Source organism: Schistocerca cancellata, chromosome 3 (assembly GCF_023864275.1).
Source record: "Schistocerca cancellata isolate TAMUIC-IGC-003103 chromosome 3, iqSchCanc2.1, whole genome shotgun sequence".
NCBI classification, from domain to species: Eukaryota; Metazoa; Arthropoda; class Insecta; order Orthoptera; family Acrididae; genus Schistocerca; species Schistocerca cancellata.
In genome coordinates this window covers 490,762,712-490,781,797 of record NC_064628.1, presented here as the reverse complement: position 1 = coordinate 490,781,797, position 19,086 = coordinate 490,762,712, and the positions used below count along the sequence as shown (strand labels likewise).

The 19,086-nt window shown below is 42.4% G+C and overlaps 1 protein-coding gene across 1 annotated transcript in view; it reads left to right on the top strand.

Annotated features, from left to right (window-relative positions):
* Nucleotides 1–19,086, top strand: part of LOC126176377 (zygotic gap protein knirps-like) — a 394,505-nt gene that overhangs the window by 294,702 nt on the left and 80,717 nt on the right. The window contains exon 2 of the mRNA XM_049923534.1: nucleotides 16,449–16,526. Coding sequence (XP_049779491.1) covers nucleotides 16,449–16,526 — 78 coding nt within the window. The remainder of the gene's footprint in view (nucleotides 1–16,448; nucleotides 16,527–19,086) is intronic.

Here is a 19,086-nt window from a genome sequence, read left to right as displayed (position 1 = left end):
CTCCGTATGGCCAACCAGGTTCCATAACATGTGGGCCAATTAATCCCGTCGACAACCAGTCTCAAACGACATTCTTCCTACTGAACATTAGGTACTCCATATATTCTGGGCAGCAGCTCAGTGAAAAGTTTTGTTTTCGAGAAACTTAGATTAATATTTAATAAATGAATCTAAAAATATTATTCAAATACAGTTCAGCTCGGACTATTTTTGCGAGAATGTTCAATTGTCAGAATGTCAGCTAACAACAGACGCAACAAGTTCATCGCCGTTGTCGTTATTAGGTTTAGACCTGATAAGCTGCTAACAAAAAGTCCACCCCTCCATTTCTCTAAGTTTATTTTTCGATACCTAAGAGAGCTGTTGTCAGGCGGTACACATGAAAAACCTCACCCAGTCCTGTATCCTCTGCCTCCTTCATTTCAACTGCTGGCCTGGCGCCCTAGCACCCGGCTTGCGTCCCGCAACCTCACTTCTTAGCGTCTGCTAAGTCGAGTGGAAAAACTGAAACCTTGCGTCATTAATTTATTGTGCAGCGTGTGAGAGCAGGGCACCGCACTGATCTCCTCTTCTCATTACGCTCTGACAGACATCAGGCAATGGAAGCCGAAAGCGGATTAATGATAGTGAAGAAGGGCGCTTTAACTGATTATGAAGCACTCCATTCAGCGCCAGTTCATTTGCGAACGTGAATGCGCACAATATACTTGTCCTCGAAGATAATTTATTTGACGTAGGTTGCTGGTAAGCCATCCAAAATGATAACTTGCAGACAGAGATGAAATTACATGTTAATGGTGGTCTGAATTGTATGACACCCATTGAACCTGCCTGCTTTCCAGGAGGACTCAGCTTCGAGCTATATATTCTTTGGATATCACCGGAACAAACGGAATGCATGTTGAGTGAAGGAGACTCTTTTACAAGGTAGGCAAATTATTTAATTACTGAAAACATGTTGTTAATCAGGTGTTAGACGTAACGCTAGAGCAACTCAGAGTCTAATACCGGGATAAACCTTGGAGCCTGTGCATGTATAGCGTGGTTTCTGTAAAGCTGTAACGAGACGAATCTTATCTAAGTAACTACTCACAGAATAATCTGAATAATGTCCGTCCCGATGGTTGAGTGCATGGCGGTACGGTAACTCAGCGTCTTCGGTCAGAGAGCTGGTTGGCCTCTGTAATAAAAAACTGAGTGGAACGATCAACAAACCAACTTTAACGGATATCATGTGACGTCCCCAACAACAAAACTTAACGATCAACAACGAACAAAAATGCAATAAATAAATAAAATAAATAAAAAGTGGTCAGCGTGATGGATTGCCGTCTTACGGGCCCGGGTACGATTCCCGGCTGGGTCGGGGATTTTCTCCTCTCAGGGACTGGGTGTTGTGTTGTCATCATCATCATTTCATCCCCATCCAGCACGCAGGTCGCCCAGTGTGGCGTCGAATGTAATAAAGCCTGCACCAAAGCGGCCGGACCTGCCCCTTTTCCATTTTTCCATCTGAATAATCATAATCGTAACAAAACATTTGTGTCTCCTCTTTTACTGAAACTATAAAACAATACAACGCGTAGCAAGCAACATAAACCGTTCCACAATGAATGAAACTTGGCAGTGAAGTATAACGTCATCAGTGTAATAACTGAAGAACAACGACAAAGAGCTACACGTTTCACAGGAGGGGAATCGTATCAAATACTTTAAATTTTGACTGTAACTACTTCTTGGAACGACAAACTGATTGGTAATAATGATAGGACAGTGCATTGAATACTTACTGAAATGAATACATAACCATTGCAACACAAACGTGGACTATGCATAATAACATACTTGACACACATCCAGTTGTCAGTTGCCTATATTTTTAACAGAAAGTGCTATGAATGAGCAGCAGGACTTTACAAGTTGGAGGTGACGCCTACAATGCACAGGTTTTTGGAGTTCGATCTATCGAAGCTCCCATCATCCGTACAGGTTCGGTCGGGTTCCCCGAGGTTGCTTTGCTACATATGCCCCAATGCCCCTCGCAAGGCTAGTATCTATTATCAGCTGCGATTACATTACATTGCATTACATTTATCGTTTTCGATGGATCCCTTGGAGAGGAGTCTCTGGGATGCGGAAAGAGTAACTGAGCTACATGAATATCAGATGGAAACCCAGTTCTAAGCAAAGAAGGGAAAGCAAAAAGGTTGAAGGAATATATAGAGGGTCTAAAGAAGGCGATGTACTTCAGGACAATACTATGGAAATGGAAGAGGATGTAGATGAAATGGGAGATATGATACTGCGTGAAGAGTTTGACAGAGCACTGAAAGTCCTGAGTCGAAACAAGGCCCTGGGAGTAGAAAACATTCCATTAGAACTACTGACAGCCTTGGGAGAGCCAGTCCTAACAAAAATCTACCATCTGGTGAGCAAGATGTCTGAGACAGGCGAAATACCCTCAGATTTCAAGAAGAACATAATAATTCCAATCCCAAAGAAAGCAGGTGTTGACAGATGTGAAAATTACCGAACTATCAGTTTAATAAGCCACGGCTGCAAATTAGTAACACGAATTCCTTACAGACGAATGGAAAAACTGATAGAAGCCGACCTCGGGGAAGATCAGTTTGGATTCCGTAGAAATGTTGGAACACGTGAGGCAATACTGACCTTACGACTTATCTTAGAAGCTAGATTAAGGAAAGGCAAACCTACGTTTCTAGCATTTGTAAACTTAGAGAAAGCTTTTGACAATGTTGACTGGAATACTCTCTTCCAAGTCCTAAAGGTGGCAGGGGTAAAGTACAGGGAGCGGAAGGCTATTTACAATTTCTATAGAAACCAGATGGCAGTTATAAGAGTGGCGGAGCATGAAAGGGAAGCTGTGGTTGGGAAGGGAGTGAGACAGGGTTGTAGCCTCTCCCCGATGTTATTCAATCTATGTATTGAGCAAGCAGTAAAGGAAACAAAAGAAAAATTCGGAGTAGGTATTAAAATCCATGGAGAAGAAATAAAAACTTTGAGGTTCGCCGATGACACTGTAATTCTGTCAGAGACAGCAAAGGACTTGGAAGAGTAGTTGAACGAAATGGACAGTGTCTTGAAAGGAGGGTATAAGATGAACACCAACAAAAGCAAAACGAGGACAATGGAATGTAGTTGAATTAAGTCGGGTGATGCTGAAGGAGTTATATTAGGAAATGAGACACTTAAAGTAGTAGATGACTTTTGCTATTTGGCGAGCAAAATAATTGATGATGGTCGAAGTAGAGAGGATATAAAATGTAGACTGGCAATGGCAAGGAAAGCGTTTCTGAAGAAGAGAAATTTGTTGACATCGAGTATAGATTTAAGCGTCAGGAAGTCGTTCCGAAAGTATTTGTATGGAGTGTATCCGTGTATGGAAGTGAAACATGGACGATAAATGGTTTGGACAAGAAGAGAATAGAAGCTTTCGAAATGTGGTGCTACAGAAGAATGCTGAAGATTAGATGGGCAGATCACATAACTAATGAGGAGGTATTGAATAGAATTGGGGAGAAGAGGAGTTTGTGGCACAATTTGACTAGAAGAAGGGACCGGTTGGTAGGACATGTTCTAAGGCATCAAGGGATCGCCAATTTAGTATTGGAGGGCACCATGGAGGGTAAAAATCGTAGAGGGAAACCAAGAGATGAATACACTAAGCAGATTCAGAAGGATGTAAGTTGCAGTAGGTACTGGGAGATGAAGAAGCTCGCACAGGATAGAGTATTTGGAGAGCTGCATCAAACCAGTCTCAGGACTGAAGACCTCAACAACAACAACAACAACATGGATATTGCACAATTCTAAAGCAGAGTTATCAGCTATAATCCTTGTGAAGATATTCATATTCATCGATGGAGTAGAAGGAGCTGGCCAACTGGAAGTTCTTTAATTCATTCTGAAACCGACCTTTATCACTTACAAGTCCTTTGATATGCTCTGGTAAATACGACAAGCGTATGACAAGCAGCGGGCCTGTCAGCGACAGATAGTACCCACTCTTGATGTGCATGCTCTGCCCGCACGCATAGAACATTAACGATGACAATATCTAGAATCAGCATACCTCCATACACCCACACGGTATTTAAAAGTAATTTACCTACAAACGGGTGTTTTATTTTTGTTGAATGACGCAAAATAAAATGAATAAGTAGTGCTCTTTTAAAATGATCTGAGTTGTATTTTTGTTGTTGTAAGAAATTAGTTTTGAGTAAACGGTTCATAGCAGATGGAATTATCGGCCTAGAAAGGCGCATACTCCAGAGTTATAGTTAATAAAACCAACTACAATGAGACCTCAAAATATGAAAGGAATATCATGATGTAAGATGGCACTGCACAGTCAGGCTGTGCCAAGGACATTTCCTTGAGCAGAGGCAACAGTCCTTGATTGTCCCATTGTAGTCTACTGTCTAGATGAGGCTGTAGTCATTCTCAGTAAGATGAATATCTATGTGGCTTCACACTGTAAAGGTCGTCCTTCGGCTCTGTGGCGCAACGATCTATTCTCCCAGGTTTTCGTTTCCAAACTTAACTTTCGGCGTTATTCAGCACTTCGAGATTGTAATATGGAGATTGCCCACCAAACGGCCACGAACAACGAGGGCCCAATTGGGATTCACTGAACAGACTGCCTGCATGTATTGGGAAATCTATGGACAATCTATGAAGCTATTTTCTATCTGTGACTGAAAACTTGGCAATTACTGACAAGAACTGACGACCACCCCTATGCTCCACTGAGGACGGTGCTCGCATCTCGTACAGAACGGCAAAGAGAGCAGTAGAAGACGCTCTAAAAGTAGCCCGTTACTGGCCCAAAACTATTTGCCTGTTTTGTCTAACGCAGTGGTATTGGCCTTTTCCTTTTTTTCTGTTTTCTTTTTCTGGAGTTAATCCAGTGTTTTATTAATAGCCTATTGCGTTACTTTCAACCGCGATTGTTTTTTTAATCCTTTCTTTTCAGATTTACTCTTCAATTGTTGTACCACTGTTACTAATTTTTGTCTACTTAGTTTTATAAGTGATGTATGAAACCGGCCTGTTTTCTGCGAATAGTATTTTCATACGAAAATAAAGAAAACTTTTAACATGTTGTTTGGGGTAGCATTTTTTGCTGTAGTCCTCGTTCTTCCTACAATATGAGACTCAAATTTGTTACTATTACGTAATATTCTTACCAAATATCCTCACTGAAGATAAATGATGGTTGATCGATAGCTTCCCATTATAAACTGCTTTCGTATTTGAAGCGAATCACCTCTTAAATGGTAGATCAACGATCAGTATTTCGGTATATCAATATTTGGTAAGTGTTCCCGCCATATTTGAAACTTGTACAATTTACGGGTGGCCACCCAGGTCAAATAGCAAGTTCTCTACGATATTTAGGCAAAGAGTCTCGTTGGCATTTTCAGGTGGTACCTAATCAGTAACCACCTAAAGATGACGGCGAGTCTGAATAAATATCGTGAAGAAATTAGGACGTCACCCAAGAGGACACCAGAGAATTAAAGAGGCATATAGACGTTTTCAACCGATGCGTACAGACAAATCGGTAGTTGCTTCATCTTCCTGACCCATAAAGACGTGCTTACGGCGTGATTCTGTTAACCAAATGTCACATTCAGAAAATACTCAAAGCTTTTGAACGTAACCAAGGTATTTCTATTTTTCGTGTAAAATAAATTAATACTGATGTGATTTTTGCAGTAGATGTTACGGTTACAATGATAGAAAACGGATAAGACCTATACTTCATATGATACGGAAAGGCATGAAACACACTTCGTTCCCTGACAGGTATAATATTGTATTGTAGAAGTTCGTCTAATACTTTCCTCTGTCTCTCAATACTGTCTATTAATCTTCAAATTTGTGCCAGTATTACAGGAGATGTAGTACTTAGTGTTTTCAAACTATAACTCAATGTTTTAAACCTATTTTTTGTGCTAACTTGTGTACATAGTCATACAACATTTTAGAAAGGACAATATTTTCAATCTGAATTGTCATAAAATGTGTTTTATTCATCACTACGCCATTTTCAAGTGACAGCTGTAACAAAATAAACTGCTTACAGAGCAGTTCAACTTTAAGAACACTGTCTATTATTTTTAAAATTTTTTACTAATTTAGTTCGCTTCTTTTTTAGGCACAAACGAGTGTGACATTTTCACATTATGCAACAGCGGACTTCTCCACTATTTAGCAATTGTCCTGTATTTCCATTTACGAGCTTTCATGACCATTGCAGTCTTCCTCTTTCAGATCTCTCTTCCTCATCATTCGAGTTACTCCTGCTCTTCACGTTAATCTCGGCCGTCCATGCTTCCTTCTTCCTGGTGACGACCATTCCAGTAATGCTTTCAGCCATCATTCTTGCTCCATCCGCCGTACGTGGTCATATCATTGAAGAGCTCTGTGCTCAGTTCTCTGCACGACAGGTTGTTCTGTTTCAATTATCTCTCTAATTTCCTTATTTCTTCTCCACTCTGCTCTGGATATCCTGGCTGCCCACCTTATTCCATCCATCTCTACAGCCTGTACTCTCTTTCTCTCCCGCTCACCCAGGGTCCGTCCTTCTGCACCATACGTCAGTATATTTTCCACCACTGTTTGCAGAATCCTCTTCTTTGTTTCTTTTGATACTGTCCGGCTCCATAGAACTCCATTTGGCACTTTAATTGCTCGTCTTACCTGCTGGATCCTGAGTTCCACATCTGCTTCACAGCTTCCCGCCAGATGAATAATTGATCCTAAGTATTGAAACTGCTTTACAGCTTTAAAAGGTCCTTCCGGCAATGCTATGTATCTTCCATCTCCTCCTACTAATAGATATTATGTTTAACTCGTATTTGTTCTAAATCCTCCTCGTTCAAATGCTTTCATTAGCTTCTCATTTATATATCTGACATCCTCTCTGCTTTGTGCTATCAGTACCTGATCATCGCCAAATAATAATGTATACGTAGTACCATGTTGGAAAGGAAATCCCGTACATCCGCATGACTGATTCCACCATTCCAGTATAAACTGCATATATATTTTAAATATTACTAATAACCATTTGTGTTTGTGTGTGTGTGTGTGTGTGTGTTTCTGTGTGCGACTGGCCGGCTCGAAGAAACCATTCCGAGGTATTCACCATCAGTCACATTCAGTGATGGTACTGACAAATCTCTCCTCTATCCTATCATCTTTTTATTTTCTTCTTAAAAAAAACAAAATTTTATTTATATTTGAACCTTAAATTATTGTTATTTTGAAAAGTATACTTCTTTGTATGGTTTGTAGGTAAAACAAAAGAAAATAAAACTGTAAAAAGATGAAAAACGAAAATTGTAAGATGCACGACCTGTTTTAAAACATCAGGTAACAGGTCTACAATTTGGGAACGGCGACATACTCCACTCACGTCTAAGTCTTTTCGATGTTTGGAATGTCTCATACAATTTTCTTCCTACTTGAACAGCTGGGTACATTTGGTAGTATAGTCTTTGAAACAGGGATATCTGTTATGCTTCTACATCTATATATTCTATAGCCTCCCATAGTCCGTTGATGGGTACAGAATAATACGCTTTTCCAAAATCCACAAATATTACGAGTAAATGTACTTCCTGAACCTTAGAAGCAACCAAATAGTAAAATTTAAACAGTATATTTTAAATAATTTCTTCCCTTGCTTATGACCGTGCGTTATAATTTTTGTTACCGTCGTTTATATTATCTGGACTATCGAGAATTAGCCCCTAAGCAACTACAATGCTCCTCTTCCGTCGTAGAAACTATACAGGATGTTGTTAAATAATCTTTGGCAACTGATAGGATACATAGCGAGCGGAGTGTAAATTATGAGCTGAATACGAATACACGTCCGTGCTTCAGGAACTAAAAGCAAAACGAGGTTTTCCTATTTCATTCGTCTCCTGGTTTTAAGCTGCGGAAACTATGTGAGGCTGATAATTATTAAATTTGTGATCAGCGAACCAATTGAAGTCTACATTTACACTTCGCAAAGCACCTAACGGTGTTTGGCGATGGGTACTTCAAACACTACCATAATATCCGTCCTGCTCTATTCCAGTTGGGATGATGCGTGGGAAAAACGACTGTCGATAAAAACCAAAGTCAGCCTCTATGATGCTTACGCGGTTTGAGTCGGAATAAAACCGTTTACATTAGAATTTATACGAAGTTACTCATTACGATGTGTATAATGGCAACATTAGTGTGACTGCCTTTCAGCGCAGACCGCCGCGAGACGTGCAGGTAGAGAGTCAGTGAGGTACTGGAAGGTACCGACTCCGATGTAGAGTTATATCGACTGCAGTGCCGTGGAAAGCTGCGCTAGGTTTCTCGTTGAAGATCCAGCCTGATAGAGAGGTTCCCACAGATTCTCCTTTGGATTTAAATCTGAAGAGTTATGTGGCCAGGGAAGTACGGTGAACTCATTCTGGTCCCCCTCAAACCACGCACGTACACTGCGAGCTGTGTGACTCGTTGTATTGTCCTGCTGGTACATGCATTCGTGCCTAGGAAAAACAAACTGCCCGTGGTGGTGGACATGGTCCCCAAGGATATATTCATACTTGTGTTGATTAATTGTGCCTTCCAGTATGACAAAATCACGCAGAGAATGCCATCAAAACATTCCACAGATTATAACGCTGTATCTTCGGGCCTGGATCCTTCCGAAGATTGTTCAGGGTGTTTGTTCATCTGTCCGATAGAGCATAGAACGTGATTCATTTGGAAAGGCCAGCTGCCAACACTCAGTGGATGTCCAGCTGCGGTGATGGCGTGAAAATTGCTCCCATCGTCGCCAATGGACAGCAGTCAGCGTGGGTGCATGAAACAACATCTGCTGCGGAGGCCCATATGCAGCAACGTTCACTGAACGTTCGTTGAGGAGACACTGTTGGTCTCCTCTTGGTTCACCTGGGTGGCCAATTCCTCAACAGTTGCACATCTATTGTCCCGCAGAGGTCTCTGTAGACATCGTTCACACCTGTCGTCTACGGCATTTTGGTGCGCCACATGTTGTCTGGGTGCCGGTTTTGGATGCACAATCAACTTTAACTACGGCGGCATGTGCGTTGTTTACAAACATGGGCGTTTCGGAAATGCTTCCAACCTAGGCCCGAAAGTATTTGATCACGTCCTTTTAGACATAGGATAATTCGCTGTGTTTCTGGGCTGTTTTCTGCGTCCTCCCGACACACTTTTTACATCCTCCATCGGTATTATTGCCACCTGCTGTTTGTGAGTGATTACTTCACGATGATGTCGAATATAGGCGATGGTCACTTTAACGTGACTATGCCATGTATTTGCCGAGTGTAATGTTATAGGATTCTGTTGGTGAAACAAAGGTATCTATTAATTTTGTATCTGACTATGCAACAAACTTCAGATTGGTAACTTGCAGCTTGAATATCGAAATGATTAGTGTTTAAGCAAAATTTTCGTTGGAGTAACGCCACCTGCATCCTGTAATGAGGAAATATTACGCAGTTAAGTAGTGCATTTCCCATTCAGAAATCATGAGAAGATCACGTTATAGCTCGTATGACAGTGGTGGCCTATCTTGACTGCGGTTCATCATTCTCATCACACTTTCTGCTTGCCTTGGACGGATTGCACAGTTGTCATTAGAACATAGCGTCCATGCGATCTGGAGTTCCCTGTTCAGTATCATGTGGAGCTTAACAACTCCAAGCTACTAGTGGCTGAGAGGACAGATATTTTGTTCACTTGATCTTGCAGAGTCGTACTCCATGTGTCGTACCTTATTTTGTCCTCTCGATCTCGATCGTACACATTGAGTTATGAAATTAACTCATTTTAATCAACACAAGTACGCACAGGAACACTTCAGTGACTCCTTGTGAGAACGACAACCATAGTTTGTGGTTTCCATTGACACTGCAGGAGATGCCTACCAACACTGGGCACAGGAGTGTCACGTCGTCTTTTCAGACGAATGCTGGTTCTACGCAAGACCTTCACAATGGACACATCCATGTTTTGAAACTCCGAGGAGAATGAATGTTTCCGTATTGTATTCTTCATAGTCATATTAGCCCAGCGTTGGCCGTAGATGCAAGGACTGCCATTGGCTGCAGAACACGAACCCCTCTGGTTATTATGCTCGGTAATTTGGACAGTAGCCGTTCTGGCGTGTTAAGGACAGTGGTTGTGCCCTATCATTCAGTTCTCTGTCACGTTATCTTTCAGCAGAATAACGCAAGACCGCATGTCCCTCACGCTGACTGACCTACAGAGGGCGTTCAGATGTTGCCGTGGCCAACACATTCTCCAGATAAGTCACCAAGTGAAAACACCTGGCTATTTGTTGCTGAGAGCCTGGCACGCAGCCATCCGCCAGCCACTATGCCTTTTGAGCTCTAGAGAAGAGTTGAATCGCCATGACTGATGTATCAGTATCTGTCGTCCAAGCTCACTTCGACCTGTCATTAACTAGCTTAGAGCCGTTGTTGCTACCAAAGATGGCAGCTCCGCGTACTATATGTCGCACCCTGTATACCTCCAAATCATTCACAAATTCATGTATTCTTCTGAATATACTGCGCATCTCCATAAGTACAAGGGCGATCAAAAAGTTTCCGTTCGAAGGCCATAAAGACCAGAATCGGTAGGCCAGTCAGGCAAAATCGCCCTGAGCGTTGAGGTAATCATACCACCGACACACCAGGTTGGACAGTGTGGACCGAAGGGCTGATAATCGCATGGGAGGATCTGGACTACAGGGCCGGTGCTCATGTGTCTCCACTTGCACTTAATGCATGAGTCTGGACTCACAGATCGACCAGCATCTTATGTCGAACTGCGAGCAGCACGGAACTTGGCGCGACATTCCACAACGGTGGTTTCCGACAGACACAGTTCTCCATCCAAATTCTTCATTCTCCAGTGTTTGACCTTCGGCAGCCAAGAAACGAATAACAGCACGTTGGTATTGTTTGGACGCATTTGGTAGTAATGTCGCCTTTATTCACGTTTCCGCATTTACCGCACGCAGGACGAAAAGATGCCAATGCCACACTTATTCTTTGCCTGCATGTCGGTGCTTATTCACTGACGAGATAGGAGTCATGGGATACCGATATGCACATATGGCGATAGTATCGCGTACACAAGGTATAAAAGGGTAGTGTATTGACGGAGCTGTCATTTCTACTCAGGTTATACATGTGAAAAGCATCCCAAATTATGGCGGCAGCGACGGGAATTAACAGATTTTGAATGCGGAATGGTAGTTGGAGCTAGCCGCATGGGACATTCCATTTTGGAAATTGTTAGGGAATCCGTTATTTCGAGATGCACAGCGTCAAAAGTGTGCCGAGAATAACAAATTTCAGGCATTACCTCTCGCCACGGCCTTCACTTAATGACCAAGAGCAGCGACGTTTGCGTAGTCAGTGCTAACAGACAAGCAACAATGCGTGAAATAACCCCGGAAATCAGTGAGAGACATGCGACGAATTTATCCGTTAGGACTGTCCCCCGGAATTAGACGTTAATAAGCTATGACAGCAGGTGACTGACGGGAGTGCCTTTGCTAAAAGCACGACATCGCCTGCAGTGCCTCTACTGGGCTTGTGAATTTATTCGTTGTGCCCTATGCGACTGGGAAACAGTAGTCTGGTCAGGTGTCTCCAGATTTCAGTTGGTGAGAGCTGATGGTAGGGTTCAAGTGTGGCGCAGACGACACGAAACTATGGACGAAAGTTGTTAACAAGACATTGTGCAAGCTGTAAAGGCGTGGACTGTTTTTACATAAAGTGGATTGGGCCCTCTCGTCCAACTGAACCGATCATTGACTGGAAATGTCCGGCTGCTTAGTTAAGTGGTAACGTGTTTACCTACCTTGCGGCGGCTCCAGGTTCCATTCTCGGCCGGGTTGGAGATATTCTCCGCTCATGGACTGGGCGTTGTGTTGTCCTCATCATTATCTCATCATCACCGACATGCAAGTCGCGCATTGTGATGTCACATGAAACAAGACTTGCAACCTGGTGGGCGAACTCCCCCGAAAAGGGCCTCCCAGCCATCAATGCCACACGATCATTTCATTTTTCATTAACTGGAAATGGTTATGTTTAGCTACTTGGAGCCAAACGATGAAATTTTTATGGATGTCAATGCCCCATGTCACCGGGCCACAATTGTTCGAAATTAGTTTGAAGAACATTCTAGAGAATTCGGGCGAAAGATTCGGCCACTCATGTCGTCAGACATGCATCCCATCAAACGTTTATGGGACCTAATCAAGAGGTCAGTTCGTGCACAAAATCCTGCACTGGCAACACTTTTGCAGTTATGAACGGGTATTGAGACAGCAAGGCTCAGCACTTCCGCAAGGAACTTCCAGCGATTTATTGAGTCCACGCCACGTCCATTTGTTGCACTTGTGAGGGCCCTTACTATAACTTTGCACTTGGCACAGGTCGATAGGACGAACAATCGATTGTGACGTGTTGAGAGAGCGAGTGTCGAGATGCGCCAGTGTGGTTGGCGGGTGTAGTGTGTGTGTGATGGCCATTGTTGACACAAGGTCTTTAACGGAGAAGGGTGTCGCCATCGCCGTGGTTAGACCCCTATGTAATAGATTAATACCGGGAAAGTGAAGAAGTATCATTACGAAAGTGATCAGTGACGTTACTAGTGCCGATATCAAGAATCAAGCAAAACATAAAATCTCCGCCATTGCTGCGGCCGGAAAAAAATCCTACAAATATGGGACCAACGACGGAAGAAGAGATTCGTGGAACGTGAAAGAAGTGCAATTCTTCTGCAAATTGCTGCAGATTTCAATGCTGGGACGTCAATAAGTGTCAGCGTGCGAATCGTTCAATGAAACATCATCGATGTATACCCTTGGTGACTGCATGACACAAAGCTTTACGCCTCGCTTGAGCCCGTCAACACCGAAACTGGACTGTTGGTGACTGGAAACATTTTCCCTGGTCGGACGGTCCTCGTTTCAAATTGTATCGAGCGGATGTACGTGTACGACTATGGAGACAACTTCATGAATCCATGTACCCTGTATGTCATCTGGGGACTGTTCAAGCTGGTGGAGGCTCTGTAATGTTGTGGCGGGTGTGCAGTTGGAGTGATATGGGACTCCTGATACGTCTGTATATGACTCGGACAGGTGACACTTACGTAAGCATCCTTTCTCATCACCTGCATCCATTCATATCCATTCTGCATTCCGACGGACTTGGACAACTCCAGCAGGACAATGCGACACCACACACGTCCAGAATTGATAAAGAGTGGTTCCAGGAACTCTCTTCTGAGTTTAAAAACTTCCGCTGGCCACCAAACTCCGCAGGCATTAACATTATTGAGCAAATTTTGAATGCCTTGCAACGTGCAGTTCAGAAGAGATTTCTACCTCCTCTTACTCTTACGAATTTATTGTCAGCCCCGCAGGATTCATGGTGTCAGCTCCCTCTAGCACTCATTCAGATGTTAGTCGAGTCCATGCCACGTCTTGTTGCGGCTCTTCTGTGTGCTCGTGGGCGCCCTACACGATATTAAGCACATGTACCAGTTTCTTTGGCTCTTCAGTGTACGTAAGAAATGCTAAATGTCTCATGTGGGTAGTTCGTGTTACAGACAAGAAGTTGGTTCATTACTCTCTTCACTTAACTGACAGTGCAACACTACAATAACTACAGTTGCATACACAGTATTGTTATTATTTTTATTCAAGTGGCCAGACACAAAGCAATGGCAGCCTAAAGTTTTCCAATTTCTGCCATTTCCGAAGTATGGAGCCCAATGGTCAAGTAATTTTCAAACGGATAGTACAGTCCTCACATTTTAACTCGGTTTGTTTCAAGTGGTGGTGCTGGGTGCAGGTGAAGCGAGTGCCGCTAGGAGGAGGCGCAGTGGGTGCGAGACGTGTTTTGAAACAAGTGTATACCCTCACTGTGGATGGTTAGCTCCATTAACAGAGAAGAAGCTGTACGTAGCATAATCGATGCACCTTCAATTGCTTTATCACGCATTTTAAAACATACATTCATGTACACACATACGCATATACTCTATCCGAAGAGAACACGTGGAGAAGACATGCGGCATACACGATTAATATTAGGTTGGTGCGTAAGCTGGTAGCATTTCTGTTTTGCTTCTTGGTTATCTGGTTGCTTTGGGTTTATTTGTCGACTGTAATTTTCTATTTGTAGTTCACTGTAGCTACTTGAGTTTACATATTGTCATTTCGTCGTTCAGATGGCTCTGAGCACTATGGGACTTAACATCTGTGGTCATCAGTCCCCTAGAACTTAGAACTACTTAAACCGAACTAACCTAAGGACATCACACACATCCATGCCCGAGGCAGGATTCGAACCTGCGACCGTAGCTGTCACGCGGTTCCAGACTGAAGCGCCTAGAACCGTACGGTCACACAGACCGGCTCGTCGTTCAGAGATAGTGAATGGAGCTATGGTGGCTATAAAATTGGAGTGCAAAGTGGAGCAATCGGAACATTTCCAATGTATTCTTATGTTCGAGTTCAGCAGAGGCAGGACAGCAGCGGGGGCAGCGAGAACAATTTTCGCCGTATACGGCGATAATACCATTGTACATACCACGGCAAGAAAATGGTTTTCTTGTTTTGAGGGTGAACGTTTTGACGTTAGTGACTCTCCACGATCAGGACACCTTCGGTGTTTGATGAAGATCGTTTAAATGCATTAATCCACAATGATCAGCGCCCTGTCACTGTATTCGAGAACTGGCAAATGTGGTAAACCGTAATAATTCCAGCATAATGTGACATTTGCATATAATAGTGAAGGTTCAAAAATCTTATGTTTGGTTACCGCATGCTCTAAGTCAAGCCAATAAATATCAGTGGGTGGTTATATGTGCATTCCGCCTGCTCATCATCAACTGGCATGTGAACAACACGTACCATTCCTGTCCTTGTTGTTATTGTTGACGAGAAGTTGTGTATTTATGCTAACATAAGGAAAAGAAAGACATGGTTGAGTCCAAACAAAGCAACAGCTCCCCGCACAAAGATCTGCGCGCATCCACAAAGGATAAGGTTATGCATCTGGTGGAACACCGACAGTGTGGTGTACTACGAATTGCTTCCCCAAGGTGTAACCACCACTGATGATATTAACTGTCAACAACTGAGACTTCTTGTACACGCACTGCAATAACAACGACCAGGAAGACTGCCTGAAGTGATGTGACTCCACGACAACGCTCGCCTGCATTCTGCTAGACTGTCAAAAAACAGTATACAGGAGTTGGGCAGGGGAAATCATTCCGCACCCACCTTATTCACCTGATATTTCGCCCTCAGATTTTCACTTTTTCCGCCTTCTATCGAAGAACGTTGGAGGAAGTTCCCCTCCGGATGAAAATGCGCTCCGAACATGGCTAGACAAATTCTTCGCTTTAATAGCACTTGATTTCTACAGTCGATGAATCGAAAAGTTACCCTAGCGTTGGGAGACTGTTGTTAATAGTGAATGAGAATGTATTATTGATGACTAAAGTGTAGGTTATGTATACCTGTTGTCTTTATTAAACTTACAGAAAAACGCTACGAATTTATGAACCAACGTAATAGATGCGAAGGTAGATTTTGACTGTGATAGCAGTGAAAATAAAACAAGGAGCTGAATGAATTTGGATTATGATTTACGATGGGCATTCACTGAGGACAGCGTATATATAGAAAAGGATGTCAGACGGAAGATAGGTAAATATATACATTCCAGGTTAACGTCCCTTCGGCGAGGTCATTAGGAATGCAGCGAAGTTGGGAGTGCGGAAGGATTGGGAAGGAGACTGGACGTGGTCTTTTCAAAGGAACGAGCCCAGCATTTGCCTGAAGCGATTTAGGAAAATCACGTAAAACCTAAATCTCAACGTCCGGACGCGGATTTGAACTGTAATCCTCCCGAATACAAATCTAGTTTGCTAGGCACTTCACCACCTCGCTCCGTGTTATACATAGGCAAGACTAATACATCATTTTAAAAGGTAAAATGTTGAAAGAAAACTCTTTTTGATTCTAAAGTTTACTTAGGCACTGAAGCTGGTGACAGTGGGGGAGCGCAGCATATTTAACGTTAATGGTCTAAGAAGGGATGGGGGCCACTGAGTTACACGCACTCTGAATTCTCTCATATTTTCATTATAGACTTATTTGAGCATTTTAAGGACGATACATTTCACAGGCCGTTACACACACTAATAATAGAAGACCTTTTCCTAGAATTTCGTGGTTTTGTTTATGTTCACCGCCCTCTGAATCTCTTAGATTGTATAGATTGTTCACTGAACTTTAACGCTGGGAGAGCGCTGTTTAACTTACAGCAGTTACTTATTTCCTGTTGCAGATGAACCAGCTGTGCCGCGTGTGTGGGGAGCCAGCAGCGGGATTCCATTTCGGTGCCTTCACCTGCGAAGGCTGTAAGGTAAGTTGCAAGGTGACGTGTCAGACAGAATCTTGACTGGCGATCAGGTTTTGCCATATTTCAGTAAGATTTTATTAAATTCACTGACTTCCTTACCGGTGGGTTTCCACCTCCGACTTAGCAGTGGTCTCAGACGTGACACAAGGTGAACCAGTGGCGTAACGTTCCTAATCATCAGACTGCACTACCACGTCCGGATGAAATGAGCCGTATCAGCAGTTCGACATAGAATGAAAACATTGCGCACTATTTATGGTGTTCCATGAATCGAGAAGCGAAAGAAACGTCCCTTTTTAATCTTATTATCTCCCTCCAGCGCAGTACTGTGTTAGTGCTACAATATCTTCACTGACTCATGGCCAAAAAAAGGGGGGGGGGGGCTATGACGATATCCGAGTGGTATACGTCTTTCATCCTTTATGTAGGTTACATGTGGAATCTGATCATGTCTGTTACCTCTAAAACGTGTAACTATTGTGCCCACCGGTTACTTGCAGTTCCAGAATATCTGATCAATTGCAAACGCCGAAACGCGTAATATTGGATTAATAGAATCATTTTGCGTTCAGTCAATGACTTTTCCCTATTCAGCATTTTGCAGGCTACATGGTCATATGCCTCCTTCGTGACTTTATGCCACGGGTATATTTTACCTAAGGTGTAATTTAAAATTACAGAAATGAAGACCGAAGCTGAATTGAATTTAGGCTACACGACAAATTAATTTTCAATATACAGTTTATTTAGCAGCACAAAATCATAAATAACTCTCGCGAATTTTTAGGCAAAGGATTTATTCCATCTATAGAATGTTCCCTAAATCGGCTCAATACTGCACTGGTTCCAAGTTATTGTCCTTTCTGATCAAGTTTTCGATTAAGTCCATCGCTGATAACGCAAGAAATGAGTTGCTGAAATAGTTCCGCACAAGTACAGCTCTTAATTGAGAACGTAACAGAAAAATGTCACACTCAAAATGAGCGTCCAAACATAATTCAAAGGCTGTAAAGGACTATTCACTCTACCGTAAATTTTTAAGTCGGCAGAACTTTAATTCGGAAATTTACCAATTACAGAAATCTCACTTTGTAAATATGTTACAATCCGCAAAAGGATTCACCTACCTGGTTTTATTGCCGAGCAGAATGGCACAGTTAACCTTTTAAAGTTCGCCATACTTTACTGTTCATGTCTGCCTTCATGTTATCTATATAGGTGCTAATGCCATTTTAAATTTGGGCGCAAACGTCTCCCTGCAGCAGTATCCAAATTCTTTTATACCGTTTAGACTATACAAGAAACATTAACTCGCTATCATTATAACTTGAACTCTTCTGATGGTCCGTGTCTGAGTAAACAAAAGTGGGTTTGTGGGTCTGCCTTAATGCAAACACTTTTTATTTACTTCACCAAACTAGTTTCAGCGAAATATCACCGTCATCAGTGGGTTTCTTTATTCTTTTTACTCTTAACTTTTTGCATAATTTTCGTAAATAACGGCAACACACATATAAAATATGCAAGTTTAAGTAAAAAAGAGTAAAGAAACCCACTAATGATGACTGTATTTGGCCGAAACTAATTTGGGAAGTAAATAAACAAAAAGTGTTTGCATTAAGGCCGATCCACAATCCCGTATTAAATCACAATACACCAAATGAGAATACTGCTGTGCCAGTCAAAATAGTACCAACAACGTAATTAGTATCAGCTATTCTAGTAGGAGCATAATTATTACTTGTCGCTTAAGGTGACCTTTTTCTAGAATAAAACCTCTCTTTTCAAATTTGCCCTCGTTAGGAATATGATATTCTGAAGGCATTCTGCATTAAGATGCATTTGGTGGACTGTGAATTTACCTGTGTTGTACCATTTCTCTATAATTAAGGTAATTAGGGCTACAAAGTTAACAAAGTCAATAATTATACGAAAATCATACAAATTTATTACTATACAGCTGTACTACTATTATTGTAAATTAATTCTACATCACACTCCTATTTATCCGGGTGTCTGTTATAATTACTTGAGAGTTAATGAATAATGTTCCGTAGTGGCATTCCACGTTTGACAACTAATTACTATATTCTATGGAAATTATCGCTGCAATTATTCAAAAGTGCCTGAGACGCATGATCCATCGACGCCTTGCTGCCAGTGGTGTCAACTTCTGTTTAACAATTACCTGATTATCCATGTTAAAGAAACTTGAATAACTACTAAAGTATTCGGTAGATCGAATAAGCCTTTGCAACAGGCTGGTTTCTAATGGCGTACTTGATTTCGTTTTTGTATGTACTAGTGTTGATTAACAGAAATTTTGTACACTCCTGGAAATGGAAAAAAGAACACATTGACACCGGTGTGTCAGACCCACCATACTTGCTCCGGACACTGCGAGAGGGCTGTACAAGCAATGATCACACGCACGGCACAGCGGACACACCAGGAACCGCGGTGTTGGCCGTCGAATGGCGCTAGCTGCGCAGCATTTGTGCACCGCCGCCGTCAGTGTCAGCCAGTTTGCCGTGGCATACGGAGCTCCATCGCAGTCTTTAAC